This window comes from Puma concolor, chromosome A2 (genome assembly GCF_028749965.1).
Source record: "Puma concolor isolate L17-30 chromosome A2, mPumCon1.1.hap2, whole genome shotgun sequence".
Classification (NCBI taxonomy): domain Eukaryota; kingdom Metazoa; phylum Chordata; class Mammalia; order Carnivora; family Felidae; genus Puma; species Puma concolor.
Genome location: NC_141668.1, coordinates 165373532 through 165393932, shown reverse-complemented (window position 1 = coordinate 165393932; position 20401 = coordinate 165373532). Strand labels below are relative to the sequence as shown.

The 20401-nt window shown below is 47.8% G+C and overlaps 1 protein-coding gene across 4 annotated transcripts in view; it reads right to left on the bottom strand.

Annotated features, from left to right (window-relative positions):
• MUC16 (mucin 16, cell surface associated) overlaps positions 1 to 20401 on the bottom strand; it is a 98374-nt gene that overhangs the window by 7155 nt on the left and 70818 nt on the right. For 2 of the 4 annotated variants that reach the window (XM_086681292.1, XM_086681295.1), the window contains 18 exons: positions 20106 to 20141; positions 18411 to 18535; positions 18249 to 18316; positions 17620 to 17792; positions 17298 to 17333; positions 13558 to 13682; positions 13398 to 13465; positions 11309 to 11481; positions 9904 to 9939; positions 8695 to 8760; positions 6951 to 7072; positions 6800 to 6867; positions 6469 to 6641; positions 5085 to 5215; positions 4675 to 4742; positions 3746 to 3894; positions 2497 to 2660; positions 2108 to 2175 (listed from right to left, as the gene is read on the bottom strand). In XM_086681292.1, the coding sequence (XP_086537418.1) occupies positions 2108 to 2175; positions 2497 to 2660; positions 3746 to 3894; positions 4675 to 4742; positions 5085 to 5215; positions 6469 to 6641; positions 6800 to 6867; positions 6951 to 7072; positions 8695 to 8760; positions 9904 to 9939; positions 11309 to 11481; positions 13398 to 13465; positions 13558 to 13682; positions 17298 to 17333; positions 17620 to 17792; positions 18249 to 18316; positions 18411 to 18535; positions 20106 to 20141 (1849 nt within the window). The remainder of the gene's footprint in view (positions 1 to 2107; positions 2176 to 2496; positions 2661 to 3745; positions 3895 to 4674; positions 4743 to 5084; positions 5216 to 6468; positions 6642 to 6799; positions 6868 to 6950; positions 7073 to 8694; positions 8761 to 9903; positions 9940 to 11308; positions 11482 to 13397; positions 13466 to 13557; positions 13683 to 17297; positions 17334 to 17619; positions 17793 to 18248; positions 18317 to 18410; positions 18536 to 20105; positions 20142 to 20401) is intronic. The other 2 variants (XM_086681294.1, XM_086681293.1) reach the window with 2 other exon arrangements.

Below are 20401 nucleotides of genomic sequence, written 5' to 3'. Positions count from 1 at the left end.
TACAAAAGAATGAAATTGGACCCGTACCTCACAACATATAGAAAAATTAATTCAAAATAAATCAAATGCCTAAATGTAAGAGATAATGATACAATCCTTAGAAGAAAACCTAGGTGTAAATAAATCTTTGTGAATTTGGATTAGGCAACGGTTTTTTAGATATGGGACTAAAATCACAAACAACCAAAGAAAGCATTGATAAATTGAGAGTCATCAAAATTAAGAATGATTGTGTTTCAAAGGGTAGTACTTAGAAGGTGAAAAGGCAACCTACTAAAATGGAAGAACATATTTGCAAATCATATGTCTGATAAGGGTGTAGTATCCAGAACACACAAAGAACAATTATAACTCAACAATTAGAAAGAAAATCAATGCAAAACTGGGTAAAGGACCTGAATAGACATTTCTGCAAAGAAGGTACAGAAATGATCCATAGTACATGAAAAATTGCTCCACATCACTAATCACTAGGAAAATGCAAATCAAAGCCACAGTGAGGTACCACTTCACATCCACTAGGATGATTAGAGTAAAAAAAGGATAATAACAATTGTTGGTGAAGACCTGGATAATTTGGAACCCTAATACATTGCTTGTGGGGATGGCAAATGGTAGAGCCTCTTAGGCAAACAGTTCAGTAGTTCCTCAAAAGTTAACATGAAATTAACACATGACCCTACAAGACCAGTCCTATGTATATGCCCAAAAGAACTTCAAACTCAAACTGATGCAAAGACTTACACAAGTTTTTCATTATTCGTAATAGGGTCCAGGGTCATTATTCATAATAGGCAAAGGGGGAGACAACCCAACGTCCATCAGTGAATGGATGGATAAACGAAAAGTGGCATAGCCATACAACAGAACATTGTTCAGTCACAGAGGAAGGAATAGAGTACCTATCCATGCTACAACATGGATCAACCCTGAAAACAGGATGCTCAGTGAAAGAAGTCAGTCACAAAAGACCACATAGTGTATTGATCCATTTAAATGGAATGTTCAGAATAGGCAAATCCAGAGAGACAGAAAGTAGATTATTGTTTGCTAGGGGATGGGGCTGAGGGAAGAATAGGTAGCAGCTGCTAATGGGGACAGGACTTTTTTTTTTTAAACATCCTACCATTAGAGAGTGGGATGGTTGTACCACTCTATAAATATACCACTAAATTGTATACTTCAAAAGGGTGCATTTTATTTTTTCAAAAAAAATTTTTTTTTCAACGTTTATTTATTTTTGGGACAGAGAGAGACAGAGCATGAACGGGGGAGGGGCAGAGAGAGAGGGAGACACAGAATCGGAAACAGGCTCCAGGCTCCGAGCCATCAGCCCAGGGCCTGACGCGGGGCTCGAACTCACGGACCGCGAGATTGTGACCTGGCTGAAGTCGGACGTTTAACCGACTGCGCCACCCAGGCGCCCCAAAAGGGTGCATTTTATAGGTGAATCATATCTCAAGAGATGTATAAACAATTTCGATTGCCTCATGTGATTAGTGGCTATACTACTGAGTAACACAGTTAGACTGCTGGATTCTAAGTCATCTGGTTCTATCCACCCCCATCTTCTATGGATCCTGACTCCAACGGCTGATTTCTTAAAAAAAAAAAAAGTCTTTTTAATGTTTTAATTATTTTTGAAGGAGAGAGAGACAGAGCCTGAGCAGGGGAAGAGCAGAGAGAGAGGGAGACACAGAATTCGAAGCAGGCTCCAGGCTCTGAACTGTCAGCACAGAGCCTGATATGGGGCTTGAGCTCACGAACTGTGAGGTCATGACCTGAGCTGAAGTCGAATGCTTAACTGAGCCACCCAGGTGCCCCTCCAACAGCTGATTTCTTAAGGCATTCATTGATGCTACACTCCATATTCCATGGCTCCCAGCACCAGGCACCTCCATGTCTACTGAGGTCTACACTGGCTCTCTTGAGTTTCTAAGCCAGTTGGCGTCATTGGTTTAGGAACAAGCTGGTTTTTAGGTAACAGTTTTATACTCGTAGGGCTATCTTCCATAAGAACTAGAAACTGAGACCATGACATGGGGATACTTTTACTTAAAGGACCACGGGAGTCTCCAGAGTGATTAGGTACTGAGTTGGAACTCACCTGAATGCTAAAACTTGACAGTCAGAGAAATAACTCTTCATGCTGCTGTTTCGGAAGAGCTGATTGAGCTGAAAAACAGGGTGATGTTCCCTTGATCAGAATTCCAGGCCCAGTGGCATCAGAGAATTTTTAGCCACTGAGCATACGTCCCCATCTACTTTTTATTATCTCAACAAATACTAGCCCAGGTATGTGCACCAAAGGACATCCCATTCCAGGGTGTGACTTAGCTATATGATCCTAGAGTAGCTACTGAACCTCTCTGTGCCTGTTTCTTTATTTGTAAATGGGCAAAAGAACCTGTATGGATGAATTGTCACAAAAAATCACCCTCTGACTACCCCGCGTCCATCGGTCTGTCTCTACATGGGACACAAACCCATTCTCACCGCATTCTCGATACTTCTCTTGTTCCGCTGGTGTTTGGTGGTGTTGGGCTGGGATAAGTCTTGGGAATAGAGTAGGTTGGTGACAGTGAAATTCAGCTGGAAGTGCTGAGAGGTGGGACTGCTTGTTGGTCTGTCTGTTGGTAGATGAGCTGTTGATTCCACTTCTATAATAAAAAGAAGGTATAGAAGTCCCCAACAGGTGAAGATTTAAGCAAAGAAGTCATTCCAGCTAGTCTAATTATTCTTGGCAATGTGACCTGAGTTGGATTCTGAAAGGTGGGATACATAAGATCTCCATCTACCTGGCCACTTTGAATCCATTGATCTGTCTATCCATCCAACTCTTCCTTAAGCATTATGAGAGCTCACTAGCATGTGGGGAAGATGAGACTGGGTTTCCCTGGCGCACAGATGGCAAGTGTAGGTGCCGATCACCTCAGGGGACATCTGTCATACCCCTTTGTTGACCTAGGTTCCTGATGTGTCTTGCTGCCTCTGGTCTTCTCCCCCTCCCAATCCACTCTCTACACAGAACTCAGAAGATGAGCTTTCTAAAGCAGAACTCTGTGTTGTGTTCTTCTGCAAACCATCCCAATACCCAAGAAAGTCCCTGCCTGCATCTATAGCCTTACCTATCACTTCTCTCAGGCCAAAGTGTTTGCTCTAGTGACACCAAACTCCTTACAGTCTCCCCAAATATTTTATCTTCTAGGTTATAAACACAGCTAGCTCAACTCCCCACCTCTTCCCATTGGCTAGGCTATGTTCGCCATCATATCTCAGTTTTTTAATAACTTCCTCCAGAAAACTTTCCAAGATGGGCCATGTGTCTCTCCTTGTGAGTTCCCAAAGGCTCTTTAAATTACCTGATTACAGCAGTTATCACAGTGAATCATCGGCACCTATTTACTTTCATGACATATTTGTTGAATGAATGCATGAATGAGTCCTTCAATCAACCAGTACATGACTCATAACTGGAGGGCCTAAGAAGGACACGCAGGATACTCCACACTTTGGGTTAGAAATATCTACATGTAAAAATGACTGTCCCCTTGGTGCAGTTGCTGCATGTTTTCTTTCCTCCTCCTGTTGGGATGACCTGTTGCCATGGCCCATCAACATGGGCCTCCAGAAAGACCCCCTTTCCCCTCCAGAGCCTCCATCCATTCCACTGCTACAGAGAAGCCCCATTCCTCCTCAAAGCCCCATTTCTTCAAGCCATGAAACCAACCCCACAATCTCACACCTGTCACATGCAAATCTGCCAGCTGATAGGTGGCACCAAGCCAGTGGGATGAGACATTCAGGGTCTTGTCTAGAAAGACTTGCTTCACCATACTGGGGTCCACATTGGAAGAGAACAGAGCCTTGATGGTGACCAACATGGAGTCCAACCTAGGGACAGAGACCATGGAACTTAGCCAGCACCCAACACCAGCAGTGTCTCCTGAGTTCCCGTTTTATAGAGCCAAAGACCTACAGGCAAGAAGTAAGAAATTACCTGGCTTCCTCTTCCCTCAGGCTAGAGAAGAGACCCTGACCAAAAATACAAGGTTTCTAGGAGTTGGGAATAGAACAAATAACTATAAAGTTAACGAACATCTATTGAGCACCTCTAGGAAGTGAATACACATTCCCTCACCATCACCCTGGTGGAAGGTATTATTATAATTATCCCCATCTTAAAGCCAAAGGAACTGAAGTTTGGAAACACTCAATGTTGGCACTGTGTCCCATGATTGTCCTGCTCCCCAGTGTAGATGTCTCAGTTCCTCTACCCATCCCTTGGAGACTTGGGTTAAAATCCAAGTTGGGCAATTCTTGGGCTGTTCACTTTGCTTCTCTGAGCCTCAGCTTCCCCTCTGAACAATGGAGATGGTCATTGATGGTGTGTGGCCATAGGAAATGTTATTATTGGGCTGATATTTATTGAAAGCATCCAGAAAGGAGAAGGTGGTGGTTAATGGAGTTGGTGGCCCCGGGAAGTTAATCCTTTTCCTGCCTCCCACCTCCCCAACCGAAGACCTATGAAAGGAGGTGGTAGGATTAACTGACAGGGACGTGGGAGAGCATGGGCACCATGCCAGTGACTTCCAGCTCAAGGAGTATGCCAGGATGGTAGCTCAGAGCCACAAGCTGCCAGCTCAGCCAATGCTGCCAACCTCCTCAACTTACGTCAAGTTGGTGACCAGGCAGGAGCGGAAAATGTCTTGTAGCTGGCTGCCTCTGTAGAGTTTGGTGACCTAGAATAAAGGGTAAGATGGAGATCGCCTGGGGCTGGCAGGAGCTCCTGGAGTCATGGAAGGAACACAGGCTTTGGGACAAAGGAGACGTGAGTTCAAATCCTGGCTCTGCCCCTTAACTCACTGTGTGAGCTTGGGCACACCACTCCCCTTTCTGAGCCTTAGTGTGCCCATCTGGGAAGTGGGGAAGGCAATCAGCACCACCTTTGGAAACTGAGAGAACCCAGAACACATTAGGTAAAGTGAGGAGTTGAAACACTTAATAGATGTGAGTCAGACAGAGGAATGGTGGGGGCGGGGAAGCAGGGCAAGGAGAGACAGGAAAGATGAGAGAGATGTCACCTTGTCCTGGATGTCTCTCAGCAGGGTTGTGTACTCCAAGGATGCAGGGTCTGAGTTGCTGAGGTTCCAGTTGAGGATGCGGAAATTCAGCTGATACTCATTCTGAATAGATAAATTCTGGGGTGCGTAGCCTAGAGCCAATGATAGGAAGAGAAGAGAGGTGGAGACTCTTACCCTTTCACACAGAGAGAGGCCTGATGACTGCTGTCAGAATCAGCCAAATTCAGGCCCACATGCCGGGGGGTTCCTAGTGGAAAGTCACCCCAAAGAGGGGGAAAACTGGAATTTTCCAGTGATTCTCCTGAGCTGAGCTTTTCTGCTTGTGCTTAGGCAGTTCCGGCTTCCTGGAATATTTTCAATCCTCTTTTTCTGGAAATCTCCTACTCATGTTTCAGGACCTTGATGAGATGAGACTACAGGAGAGCAGGGACCCATCTGTCTTGTTCTGGCCATGTCCCCATACCTACTACAGTGCTGGGTACATAATATCCTCTTCCAAGAAGCCCTCCTTGACTTGCTCCTCCTGTGTGCTTCCACAGCACCCTGTTAATAACAGTGTCCCTGCCTTGTTTGTGTGTCCCTAGATAACATTCATTCTCTTGATTATTAGTTTTCAGGGAGAGAACCTGCGAGTTCCATCTCTGTATCCAGCACATGGCTTGGGACAGAATAGTATTGTATATGCATCTGTTGAATGCATGAATGTGAACTACAGCGGATCCCTCAATATGGGGGCTGAGATACTCATCTCCCATTTGTTCACTCATTTACTCACTCATTGGGGATGACAATGTACCGACACATAAAGAACTGAGGGTGTATCGCCAGACTACGAGACCTTAATTTTGTAGAGTTGGATAATTAAATAATTGTGATAACGTGTGATAAGTTGGTGCCCATCTAGGGACCAGAGGCCCATGTAGAGCAGGGTTTCTCATTCTCAGAACTACTGATATTTGGAGCTATGTAACTCTTGGCAGTGAGGATCCCTGATCATTGGAGGACATTCGTAACACCCCTAGCCTCGAGCCACTAGGTGCCAGTACCACTCTCCCCCAGTTGTGGTGATCAAAATGTCTCCGGACATTGCCAAGTGTCTCCTGAGGGGCAGAATTGCCCCCAGGTGAGGACCACTGGCATGGAGGAACCTTGTATAGAAGAAATCCTGTCCCAAGAGATCTACGAGTCAGACATTTGGAGTGCAAATTAAAATTATTTATATTAATTTGGTCAAAGAATTTCACTCTTTTTACCTGAAATAACAGGAGAGACTCTCTCCATGGAGAGTTTGGGGAGGGTGTCCTTCAATCAGAGCTTGGGCTGACTTGTTAAGGAAGAAATAAAATAGAACAGAGACAAATAATGATTGCTATAAATCACTCACCATTGACGAAGAGGCTGTCCCTGACCAGGGTATAGATGCCCATCTGGGTGACACCATGGGTCAGCTGGCTTAGCTCCCAGTAAAGCTGTTCTCGGTCCAGCCTGTAGCCCATGGGGTCATGGTGATAGGTGCAGATGGCGTTAACATGAGTGGCTACCCCATCCTTCTCAGGCCTGGGGAGAGAGGGATGTGGGGACTCTTAAAGAGAGGTTCTGAAACCTCAGTATGGGGGCCAAAAGGAGGGAAGGGAAAATGGGAGGTCAGTGGGAAGACTGAAAGGATTGGTCACCAAAATGGTCACTACTGGCAAATGCTCAGGAGGAAGTCCTACCTGAGGGAGATTAATCTGCAACCTGAATAGAAGGGGCCCAGGCTGCTCTTCTGGAACAAGGATCCAAGCTGGGGAGGAAGGAGGAGGCGGATGAGCAGGAGGGGCTGGGTGGGATTTATCCCACTAGGAGCTGCTAGGAGCAGGGTCTCACCAGGTGCTGCAGGGTCCTCTTGGTGGAGTTGAATGTAGCTGAGCTGTGGCTCATGTCTGTTGAATACTGGAGGTTGGAGATGGTCAAGTTCAGTGTGAAGGTCTTCAGGTTGTGTCCCATAGCTACGAGAAGGAGGGGGAGAGATGGTGACTACTGACAGCTGGCCTGAGACCAAATCAAAATCCTGCATTCGTCCTACTCTGTCATCTTCTCTTCCAGTGTCACCACCACCCACCATGTGGTCACCCAAGCCAAAACCAGCACGTTGCTTAGCTCCCTCTCTCTCCCCTCCAAGTAACACCATTTCTACTTACAGAATGGTCCTCACACACCCTCTCTCTATCCTGTCCCAGATCAAGTCTTATCCTCTCTCACCTGGACCAACATCCCAGCAGACTTGCTGGATGCCCCATCTAAAGAATGTTCTCTGCACTGAACTCTAGCAAAAAAATTTTTTAATTTTTTAATTTTTAATTTATTTTTCTAATGTTTATTTTTTAGAGAGACAGACAGAGAGACAGATCATGAGCAGGGGAGGAGCAGAGAAAGAGAGGGAGACATAAAATCTGAAGCGGGCTCCAGGCTCTGAGCTGTCAGCACAGAGCCTGACACGGGGTCTGAACTCATGAACCACAAGATCATGACCTGAGCCAAAGTTGGATGTTTAATGGACTGAGCCATGCAGGGGTCCCAGAAATTTTTTTAAACTGGTTGTTTATTTTGAGAGAGAGAGAGAGACAGAGAGAGAGAGAGAGAGAGAGAAAGCATGGGGGAGGGGCAGAGAGAGAGGTAGAGAGAATCCTAAGCAGACTCTGTGCTATCAGCACAGAGCCTGATTAAGGGCTTGATCTCATGAACCGTGAGATCATATCCTGAGCTCAAATCAAGAGTTGGACACTTAACTGACTAGACCCTAGAAGAATTTTCTTAAGTGAAAATCTCAGTATAGTCACCACTTCCCATGGCTTCCTTTGGCCTTCAGTGTTAAGTTCAAGCTTCTTGACCTGGCACTCAATGTCCCTCCCAATCTGGTTTTTGCCAGTGTTTCAGCTTCACTTCTCCATCTATTCCAGGTTAAGGTTCATGGTTCATGCAAACTAAATCCTTCTCAATTCTCTCCATATACTATGCTGTTTCCGGCCACTGAGCCTTTGCTCATCAGATTCCCTACACCAGGAAAACTCTTCATCCCCTATTTGCCTGGATGACTCCTACTCATTCTTAAATAATCAGTTTTGGGGCGCCTGGGTGGCTCAGTCGGTTGAGCATCTGACTTCGGCTCAGGTCATGATCTTGTGGTTCATGAGTTCAAGCCCCGCGTCGTGCTCTGTCCTGACAGCTCAGAGCCTGGAGCCTGTTTCAGATTCTGTGTCTCCCTCTCTCTCTCTGACCCTCTCCCATTCATATTCTGTCTCTCTCTGTCTCAAAAAATAAATAAACATTAAAAAAAAAAAGAATCAGTTTGGGTGCAAATTTCTCCAGAAATTCCTTACCTTCCAAATTATGTTAGATCCCTCTCCCCAAAACATTTCACACTGTGTTATAATGGTCTGTTGATCTCACAATACTTGGGGCTCCATGAAGGTATGCATTAGATTGAATTGTCAGTAGAATCTTTGGATTGGCATGACTGTCCTAAACCAGAATTTTACACTCTGGCTTCTCAGCCCCTGTGTTACAACTGGCTGGTAGAGGTGGAGGGCTGTAAAGTTTCTCTTGGAAAGAAAAAGGATTCCCTAAATACCTGTGGTGGCTTCTGGTTGCACAGGTGATGATGAACTAGGCAGGAATGTGGTGGCTGCCTCAGGAGCTGTGGAAAGGGCAGTTATCAGGAGGGGACAGAGCTCCCCACAGAGTGGGAGAAACTCCCCACATTTGTCTGGACTCCAGCAGTGGTGGTCCCAAGACAAGAGTTCACAGGTGTGCCATAAATGAGAGCAAGGGAAGGAAGAATTGTGTGAGCAGAGGGGTGAGCAAGCCCATGAATGAAATGAACCCAAGAGAGTAAGGGTAGGTGAACAAGAGAGAGACTAAGCAAAGAAGGCAGATAGATGAATGGGAAGAAAGGTGGACAGATGGGATACCTGGATGGACAGAGGAAGAATGAACAAATGAGGGGTAAAAGGGAAAGCAAGAATAAACACAAGGAAGGAAAGTAAGAGAGATGGATGGAAGGACAGAAGGCAGAAAGGACAAAAAATGAACAGGCAGAGGATGGATGGATGGATGGATGGAAGGAAAGAAGAAAGGAAGGAAGGAAGGAAAGAATGGAGGAAGGGTAGAAGAATACATGAAGGATAGAATGAATGAGGGATGGGAGAAGCAGGGAAAAGGAAGAAAGGATGAATGGATGGATGAATGGATGAAAGGAAGGAAAGAATGAAAGATGTATAGATGGAAGAATGAATGAAGGACAGAACGAATAAAGGATGGATGAAGGGGGGAAGGAGAGATGGAGGATGGATGGATGAGAGAATAGAAGGAAGAAGGAAAGGAAGGATGATGGATTAATGGGTTGATGGACAAAGGGAAAGAAGGAAGGAAAGAAAGATTGAAGGAAGGAAGAAAAGAAGGAGGGAAGGAAGGCGGGAAGGAAAAGTCTAAGAGAAGGATAACTGGGAGAATGGAAGAATGGATGGGTTAAAAGATAGATGAAGGGACCATTGGCTAAGTGAATGGGAAAATTTGGCCAAGCCACTAAGTGGCCACCATAATTTGCAGCTTGATATTGAGGCCCCTTTTGTGGCCCTTGTAGATTTTGTTTCCAGGAGGCACGAACTACAAGGTCATTATCTGACCTCAACCCCCATCCCTATAGGAAATGCTTGCTCAAATTTCTTTCTCCAACCCAGATGGGTGTGGAAAGTTTAGAAAGCCAATACTGGGCAAGCTCCCTTTGTTAGTGAGGAGAAAAGCTTGGCTCAAGATGGGTACGGGGTGCAAAGATACATACTTGTGGGAGGCTCATCTGGACCATGCTCATTATAACCTGGAAACAGAAATGTCACACATAAGGGGAGAGGAAAGAACAATCCCAGACTTCCATGCCTTTGTCCATGTGGTGCTCCAGCTGGATGCCTCTCTTTCTATGTACGAGGTGACCATCTATGCATCTTCTAAGACCAGACTCCAATGTCATCTCTACCATTAGGATCTTCCGGTTAGAAACAACCCTTCCCTGTCCACCTCTCCAGCATGCCCCCATGAGACTCTCACCACATTCATGTTCACACACTCATTCCCCCATATACCCATTCATCCCACCCTCTGCCCTTCCATCCTCCCTCCGATCTATCCCTCCATCCAACAAATATTTATTGAGAACCTACTATGTACCAAGTTCCATTACATTTGGGGAACACAGCACCAAACAAAATGTCTCTGCACCTCTGGAGCTTACATTAGGACAGGTTGCACATGCCGCCTGTCTGTGTCCCTGGTGCCAGGCACAGTGCCTAGCTTCTAGCAGATGCTGGCGAATACTGACCAAGTGAGAAAGAAGAAGCACATAACTTGTGCAGTTTACAGGAGGAAACATCCTACCCTGGCCTCTGCAATGGCCAAGGCGAAGGGAAGAGATATGAACTCAGAACACCACAACCCAGACTGGCCACAAACCTACTGTGGGCATGGGCACATGCCTTTCTCTGTACCAGCTCCCTCTTTGCTAAAATGGGTGTCATAAAGGACCAGGATGTCCCCCCGCTCACCTGAGGTGGCAATGGTGACAAGAAAGTGTGAGTTGCCAAACTCCATTCCCAAGTTGGAAACAGAGAGGAGAGAAGCTGAGTTACTCCAATGAACTTCACTACAGCCATGCTCTGCCTCTTAGAACCCCAGAAAAGGCTCACCCTCTTAAACACTGTCCCTTCCTGGATGCTAGGCTGATGTCCAGTGTGTCCAAAGCTCAGTCCCCACAGATGTTCAGAGCGCCCACCTTAGTTCCGGCATTGGGGACCCACCCAGAAGAGTAGACCATCCATGGTCAAGGGTGAGAAGGTGGTAGGGGAGACAGATGTGGGATTTTCTTTCCCCATGTCTCTCCCAAAAGACTCTTCTAGGAGTTAAAGGCACTGGACGCTGACTGCTGGGGCTCATGCCCGGCTTCACCCCTCTCCAGCTACACCCACTTGGACAAATTACTTAATCTTTCAGAGCCTCCATTTCTACATCTGTAAAATAGGTGTGATCAAGGACAGCCTTGCAGAATGACTGTGGGAGGATGGGGGTCAGTGTGGAGTTGGGGTTCATGCCTGAGTCTGTCCCAAGGTTTCCGCTAGAGAACTGACCTGTGGTTAATAGAAACGTTTCCAGAGATGGGGAAGCAGAAGCAGTGAGGTGGGTGGAGAACAACTCACCATTGAGGTAGAGGCTGTCCTTGTCCAGTGAATAGGGGCCCAGCCGGGTGATGCCACGGGTCTGCCTGCTCAGTTCATGGAACACCTGTTTCGCAAGTAGACCCGGGCTGCTGGGGTGCTGCCGGTAGGTGCAGAGGATGTTCACCCTCGTCTTTGCACCATTCTTCACAGACCTGAGGAAGGAGAGGTTGATGCTTGGGGACTGTAGCCCACATGGCATCTCTCTACCCGAGGTCACTGCACACCTCATATCCTGTGTTCCAGCCTTGTTGAACCATTCACACTTTCTCCACCTGGCCACATTCTCTCACCCCAGGATCTTTGCACATGCTGTGACTTCTGTCTGGAGGTTTCTCCCTGTCTCTCCTTACCTGGGTAACTTCCAGTCATCTTTCAGGTCCCAACTTAGATACCTCCTCCTTCTCCAAAAACCCCCCCAGGCTGGGTCAGGAGAGGGTTCTGGCTGCCACAGTACCTCATGCTTCCCCCATCACAGGCCTGGTTGCCCTCAGTGTGAGCATCTATTATTTGTTCCTGTTCCCTCCAGACAGTGGCCTCCATGAGGTCAGGAAATAGGATGACAGTCTAGCTCATTGTTGTACTGAACCCGTAGTACCTCTCACATTGCCTGTTCATGTAAAAACCAGCGTCCTGATGAATGGATAAACAAAATATGACATATCCATACAGTGGAATATTATTTAGCTTTAAAAGGGAAGGAAATTCTGACACCTGTTACAACATGGATGGACCTTGAGGACTTTGTGGTCAGTGAAATAAACCACACATGAAAGGACAGATATCATATGATTCCACTTGTATGACGTACCCAGAGTAGTCAAATTCATAGAGACAGAAAGTAGAATGGTAATTGTTAACATCTGGGGGTAGAGGGAAGCTGAGAGCTGCTGTTTAACGGGTATAGAGTTTCAGTTTTACAAGTTCTGGAGATTGGTTGCACAACAATATGAATACACTTAACACTACTGAGTTGGACACTTAAAAATGGTTCAGATGGTAAATTTTATGGTATGTGTACTTTACCACAATTAAAAAAAAAAAAAAAACAATTCCTGACAAGACTCTGGAAAGTCTAATCCAAATGTCTGGAAATTCACCTCCTTTCTCTCTGCCCCTTGCTCTCTCTCTGCTCCAGCCACATTGGCCTCCTTGCTGTTCACCGAGCATGCCAAGCTCATTCCTACCTGAGGACCTTTGCCCATGCTGTTTGCTCTGCCTGGAACAGTTTTCACGGCCAAATCCTTGTTTCCAGTTGGGACCCAGCTGAGAAATCACCACCACAAAGAGCTGGAGTATCCCAGGTAAAGCTGTTTTCCCATCTCTTATGTATTATGCTCATCACCTTACTGCATTTGAAACCACTTTAGATATCTCTCCTTCTACTTATTTTCTGCTTTATCCACTAGATGAGCACAGGGGCAGTGTCTGCCCATCACTGTGGGACCCACCACTTGCCTCAGAGGAGCCACACCACCAATGGCAGTGGAATGAAAATACAGATGGAGAAGGGCTTCATAAACGCCAAGAGAACACACACTGACCCAGAAAAGTGCGAGTAATTGCCCAGTGGGTACAGAGTGATGAAGAGTTTCAGAACTAGATGGTGGGGAAGGGTGACAACATCATGCATGTAACAGATGCCACTGAAATGTATGCTCGAAAATGGTTAGAATGGCTAATTTTATGTCCATAGATATTTTATGACAATTACAACAACAACGTAATATCAGAAAATGGATGTCGAACCATAAGAGACTCTTAAATACAGAGAATAAACTGAAAGTGGATGGGGGTGGGGGAGAGGGAAAAATGGGTGATGGGCATTGAGGAGGGCACTTGATGGGATGAGCACTGGGTGTTGCATGGAAGCGATGAACCACGGGAATCTACCCCCAAAACCAAGAGCACACCTTACATACTGTATGTTAGCCAATTTGACAATAATTATATTAAAAAAAAAAAAAAAAGATGCCAAAAAGGACCCTTCAAGACAGTCCACCACAACCGGGAGTGGCCCCCACAGTCCTTGTCCTTTGGCGGTGGGCCATGGTGGCTGGGGGATTCTCACCTTAGTGAGGTGACCTTGCAGCCTGTATATCGGGTACCCAGACTGCTCTTCTGGAACAATGGGCCCAGCTGGAGAGGAAGGAGAGAGCCAGTGTGGTCAGAGGTGGCGACAGCCCCTAGAGGGGGTCATGGAGGCACAGAGGCAGAAGTCGTGCTCTCACCAGGTGCTGCATGAGGGTATCTGTGATGTTGAACTTGAGGGAGCCGGGGCGGCCCATGTCCGCTGAGTAGCGCAGGTTGTCGATGGTGAAGTTCAGTGTGAACAGCTCCTCACGGGCCTCCCCAGCTGTGATAAGTGCAGAGAGAGCCAAGGCTTGTGGGAGGTCGGGTGCCCAACATCCACCCACAGTGGGCCTTCCAAGGGCCTCTTGTCCTCCTCCCAGGAAACCCGAGGGCCACGTGTTAATGGAGACAACTCCAGCAGCAAGGAAGGACAGGCTTGATCTGGGGGCTGGAGATGGTGTTTCCACCCAGGTGCAGGAGGGGAGGGTTCTGTGGAAATGCTGGTGGCTTTGTTCTTTCCCAGAAGGAAAGGCTCCAGCTTACCATGCTGATGTGGGACCAAGGATAACCCCAGACATGTTCCTTCACTTTCTTTCTGTTCCCCCATCTCTATCTCTTTATCTCTCGGTGCCTCTGTCTCTCTTTTCCTCTCTCTCTGTCTGTCTCTCTCTGTCTCTCTATAACACCCAGGTATGCCAATCTTCTAGGCATTGTGTAAAAAAAAAAAAAAAAACAGCTAGCAGCTGTAACCAATCTCTCTGCACCTCAGTTTACTCATCTGTAAGATAATAGTGATTCCTACTTCAAAAGTTGTTATGAGGTTTGAACAAATCGAATTTTGTAAAGTGCTTAAGCACAGTGCTGGGCATAGAGTAAACACCTATTTGAGTGTTTACTATAGAAGACAAATAAGCAAATACTTCCTGATCACTCACTGCAAATGGAGTTTTTACCCAGATGAATATGAGCTGGGCACTAGACTTCTCCACACTAAACAAAGGAGAACCACAGCACAGAAATGATCTCCTGCTCAGGGTTACATGACTGGAGGGAGGGAAAGTCAGGGTTTGGACCCAGGTTCTCCGACCCCAGAGTCCTTGCTCATGAACTCCCCTGCTAATACATATGCTCTTGCCTAAACACATGCAGCTGGCCCAGTGTTCAATAGTGGGGGTGACCTGCATAGACCCCAGGAGAAGTATAATAAATAAATGTATGATGCAAGTAAGAACAGAGGCCTGGTGGTTTGACTCCAGACTAGATAAGCAGGGAGCAGCACAGGGTCAATTGTTTAGGACAAACCTCTGCAAGAAAAGCTGACCTCCCTTCTTTCCTCCTTCTCTTCTGTTCATCACTCCTTCCAAGCTTCCTTCTGTCTATCCTTCCTTCCATCCTTCCTTTCTTCTTTCCTTCCAACTTTCTATTCATCCATGCATTCATCCTTCCTTCCTTCCTTCCTTCCTTCCTTCCTTCCTTCCTTCTATCCATATTTCATTCTTCCTCCCTCTATCCATTCTTTCCTTTCATCTACCATCTGTCTATGCACCCATCCGTCTCTCCACCCATTCATCCTTCTTCCATCTCTTCATCCACCCACTCATGCATCTATCCATGCACCCATGACATCCATCCATCTATCTCTCCACTCATACATTCTCCATCATCCATTCATCCACCCATCCCTCCCTCCTTTCCTCCCTCCATCCATGCACCCATGACATCCATCCATCCATCTATGCACCCATGACATCCATCCATGAATCCATCTATCCACCTCTCCATCCATCCATCCTCCATATCCCATCTATCAATTCACCCATCCATCCATCTGTCTCTCTATCCATCCATCCTCCATCTCTCCATCCATCAACTCACTCATCCATCTGTGCACCCATGACATCCACTCATCCAGCCAGCCAGCCACCATCCTTGCATACATCATTCCTTCCTTCATCACTCCTAGTCCTTCCTTCTTCCCATTCATACCTTCTATGCATTATGCATCCTTCTGTCTTTCCTTGTATCCCCACTTTCTTCCACCTATCTACCTTTCCTTGCTTCCTTCCTCCACCCTTTTTCTTCCTTCTATCCATCCATATTTGCTTCCTTCCACATCTATTTTTTCCATCTATTTAGACATGGTTCTACCCTCCTTTTCCCCTTCCACTCATCTTTTCTTCCTTCCATCTGCTCATCCATCTTCTCTCCTTCCCTCCTTCTGTTCATCACTTCTTCCTTCCATCCATTCCTCCACCCATCCATCTTGCCTTCCCTCCATGTACATTGAATTAAGACTATAATGCTTCTGAATCTATTGCAAGGACTGGATACTGATAAACAAACCACAGCCAATTGAATGAATTTAACTTATTTTTCCTCCTATCATTTGGGGAAATATGGTTCTCATTGGACCTGAGGAGCCCAGAACCCTGCTGATGTTGGAAGGAGCAAATGAAGATACTGTGGTGTAAAAGACCAGAGATGGACCCATGAAGAGTTTGCGAGGGTTGTAAAAACACACCTCTGATGCAAGGGCATTTAACTCTTGAAAGAGCTACAAGGTCCTCATTCCAGGGTTTGCTGGGGATGCAATGGGAGTTTGGCCCATGAACTTGAACAAGACAAGTGTGCACCAAAAATCAGTGTGTCTTGGTAAAAAAATTAACTGAGAGATGAATGAGACTGTGAGTTTTTGGAGTCAAGGAACTCCTGGTTCTATTATTTATTTGCTGTGCGACTTGGCAGCCTCTCTGGGCTTGGGTTTACTCATCTGTAAATTGGAGCTAAGTCACATGCTTGTAGCAAGAATGAAAGGATAAGGTGCATGTGCTTTGGGATGAATTGTGTCTCCTCCCAACCACCGAAATTTGAGAAGCTCCAATCCCTAGGACCTCAGTACGTGATTGTATTTGGAGACAGTGTCTTTAGAGAGGTAATTAAGTTAAAAGGAGGCTGTTGGGGTGGGCCCTAATCCAATCTGGCTGCTATCTGTATAAGAAGAGGAGATTGGGACACAGAGGGACATGGGGAACGTGTGTGCAAAGGAGTGACCATGCCAAGAGGCAGTAAGAGGTCACCACCCACATGCCAAGGAGAGAGGCCCCAGAGAACCCAGCCCTGCTGGCACCCCCCAGGTTCTAGCTGCGAGAAAATACACTTCTGTGCTCTGAGCCACCCAGCCTGTGGTACTTAGCTTTGGCAGCCAGAGCTGACTAATTCAGTATGCAATTTAGCACGGTGCCTGCAAGGCAGCCAGCCTCAGTACGTGTTCACTGAAAATCCAACAACTGCACAATTCTGATGTCAAGACACTCAGAACAATGAGCAGAGAGGTGAGTAAAACGATAAGAGAAGAGAACCAGGGGGGCGCCTGTGTGGCTCGGTCGGCTAAGCATCTGGCTCTTGATTTTGGCTCAGGTCACGACTCAAGGTTGTGGGATCAAGTCTCGAGTCAGGCTGTGCACTGACGGCAAGGAGCCTGCTTGGGATTCTCTCTCCTCTCTCTCTGCCCCTCCTCTGCTTGTGCATTCTCTCTCAAAATAAATAAATATTAAGAGAAAGAAAGAAGAAAGGAAGAAAGGAAGAAAGGAAGGAAGGAAGAAAGAAAGAAAGAAAGAAAGAAAGAAAGAAAGAAAGAAAGAAAGAAAGAGTACCAGGGCAGCTTTAGGAGAATCTGAGTGAAAAACATGTGAGGGTCAGAATAGTGGGGGGACAGACTTGTGTGTAAGATGCTCTAGCCCTGGGCTGGGACTCTCCACCAGATCCCAGGGAGAGAAGGGATGAATGAGGGTCCTTTCCAGTTGTTTTCCTCATCAAGGACAGGTGGTAAAGGACAACAGCTGCTCCCCAATCCCAAAGTGGGGACGAGACCCAGGGAGCCAGGGCAAGGAATACTCACCAGTGGTAGTTGGGGCTGTGGCTCCATAGGTGTAACCTGCAGAGAGAAGGCCAGAGGAGCTGAGCGGGAGTTGGGGTGAGCATAAAGGAGTAAGGGAAAGGTAGGATTTAGGGGCCTTTGTGGGAAAAGCAGAGAGGGAGAGGCAGAAGAGGGATGCTTAGGGAGGAAGTGTCCAAATAGTGGGATCGGAGGTGGCTGGAGCCCATGGTACCATCATCGGAATGAACCCAGAGCAGAGGAGAAGGAGATGGGCCACAGCTTCCTTTAGAGAAACACAAACTCTGGCTGGGAAAGAGACCCTTGCGGGAGCACAGCCCCTCACCGTTGACACAGAGGCTGTCCCTGTCCAGAGTGAAGGGCCCCAGCCGGGTGATGCCATGGGTCTCACGGCTCAGCTCCCAGTATAGCCGCTCTCTGTCCAGCCTGGGGCCCGCAGGGTCAGAGTGGACGGTGCAGACGATGTCCACGCCAGTGGCTGCACCACCCTTCTCAAGCCTGGGGAAAGAAGGACATGGGGATGTTGAATACTGTTGGAGGGGTCCTTCTGGATGGGGACAGCCAGAAGGTAGAAGGCAGGAGGCGGAGAGCATACAAAAGGGCTGGCTCTGAAGGCCAGAGGGGCTCTCCTAAGTGTCTCTTGTTGGAGATGACTCCCTCACAACTAAGAACAGAAAACACCTTAATTGGAATTGGCAGACAAGATCTAGTGGTTCTTCCAAGAGGAAAGCTTTCATCTAAAACAGATGACCGTCTGGATTTTGTAAGTATAAGCACGATGCCTCACTTCTAGGTCTTGAGCGTTCCCACTCCGGGGGCATGAAGAAGGCATGAAAGTGTTGTGATGGGTGCTGGAGGCCAGCTGTGCCAAAGGCATGCCCAGGAACTGAGCCCTGCTGGCCAGAGCGTGAGGATCCACTGGACCCAACACATCCCTCCACCCGGGGGTCTCACCTGAGCGAGGCAAGTCTGCAGCCAGCATAGAGGGGGCCGACACTGGTCTTACTGAGCAGGAGCTTGAGCTGGTGGGGAGAGAGAGGAGGGTGAGCAGAAGGGCTGAAGGGCTAGGCGGGCGGGCATTGGTGGCGCTGATGGTGGTCATCGAGCGGCTCTCACCTGGTGCTGGAGGATCCTCTTGGTGGAGTTGAACTTCAAGGAACTGGGGTGCCCCATGTCCTCAGTGTAGTGCAGGTTGGTGATGGTGAAGTTCAGGGTGAAGGACACCAGAGCGGGGCCAGTGGCTGCAGTGAGGGAGGAAGAGAAAAATGTCCAGCTTGGACCACGGTAAGGGCTTGGAGGTTACCTGGAGGTTACCTGGAGCTCTAACGGTAGAGTACTGGCAGAGGACCTAAGTACAGCCATGGACTGCAGAAGTGGAAGGAGAGAACATTATGTAATTCTTCACTCATTTCGTTCAGTGAGCATGTACCAGGTGTCTCATGTGTGTGAGGCCCTGTGCTAGGCTCTGCGGGTCCAAGGTGGGGCATAGGCTGCTAATATTGAGGCCAGGAGAGTGGCCAGACCATCATGCTGCAGGGGAGCCCGGAGGCTGTGCATTTCCAGAGGGGTATCCAACAAATGACTGAGGACAGCTTCCAGGAGGAAGCATCACTTCAGATGTGACCAAGAGCATGAGTAAGAGTCGGCTGAGCAAGAGGAAGAGCACTCAAGTGGAAGAATCAGCCTCTGGACACAAGCCCAGCAGGAGGACAGGGCAGTTGTACTCAAGGGACTTGAATGCTTTCATTGTGGCCATGAGGAAGTATAGATGTGAGACTGGAGGGGTCCTGGGAGCCCAGAAAGGGGGGGGGCAGTGACTATGCAGCTCAGGGGTTTGGACATGTAGATAAGGTGGAGTCATTCAAAGATCATCAACAAGACAGCAATTATGTGGACAGAGGGAGGGACGCTGCAGCTGCTGTGCAGAGGACTGTAGGAGGCCAGAGAAGAGGCTACTGCATTAGTCCTGGCAAAAAAAAAAAAATGCCCATGGCCTGAATCAAGGCTGAGTGACACAGATACAGAGAAAGGACTTGCAAGATATTACAAAGGGAGAAGAGATGATTTGGTGATGGATGGATGGATGGATGGATGTGGGAGGTGAATGAGAGGGAGGGCCAAGGTTGACACCCATGTCCCTGCCTTTGGTAATAAGGAAAGGGAGTAAGTTTGGGAGGAGACTGTGACTTCAGAGTCAGAGACCAAGGGCCCCGGTGATGTCCAGGAGGTGGGTGGGTGGACCAAGCATCAGAAGCTGCTTCATGGAGTGGGCTAGACTCGAGATTTGGATTCTGAGCAGCTGGACCCACAGAAGCTAGATGCTCCCTGAAACCCATGGGAATGGATGAGTTTCCTTGGGGAAGCTGAATAAGCAATGAGAGAAGAAGTGATCTCGAATGAAGGATTTCGTAGAAATGATTTTGGTACCAGTAGGACCTTCCTACTTGAGGGCTTGAGGGTTGGAGCTAGAGAAGGACGCGGAGGTGACAGCAGCGGAGGGAGAAAACCACAAGGGATGCTATCAGAGGTGTGCTCCATCGGTGTGGGAATGGTGGTAACAGTGGTGGCTTCTGTGATAAATTGTGTCCTTGTCTCTCTGCCCATTTAGCCTGGAGTCAGGGCATCGTCCTCAGTTGTGTTGGGGGGAGGGCCGGCTCCTGTCACCTCCAGCTCGGCCCACATTTCCATACATGTCCTCTGGACTTCCCATCCAGAAGGGGGGGAACAGGAGGGAAGGCCTGGCTGACTGAGCAGCCCCCATCTTTAGGGGAAGGGTGGTGGTCACAGGCACACGAGGTCGGAAATACTCACTGTTGGGGGTGGTGGCTGAAGCCGGTTGGGTGTGACCTGCAAAGAGAAGGCAAGATGAGGAGGAGGGGAACGGAGAGGTCCTGCGTGAAGCGGCAACTTGGCTGTGAGGCAGCTGGACCATCCCAGCCATGATTCCTCACAAGGAAGACAATCCGGAAGACATCTCCGGAGAAAACCTTGCCCAAAGCACAGGAAATGCGAGCCCCAGGGGAAGTCTGAATTCATGCAGTGCCTGCTGCTGCAGAACCCACAGCGAGCAGGAGACCCACAGCCTGGCACAGCCCGCACCACAGATG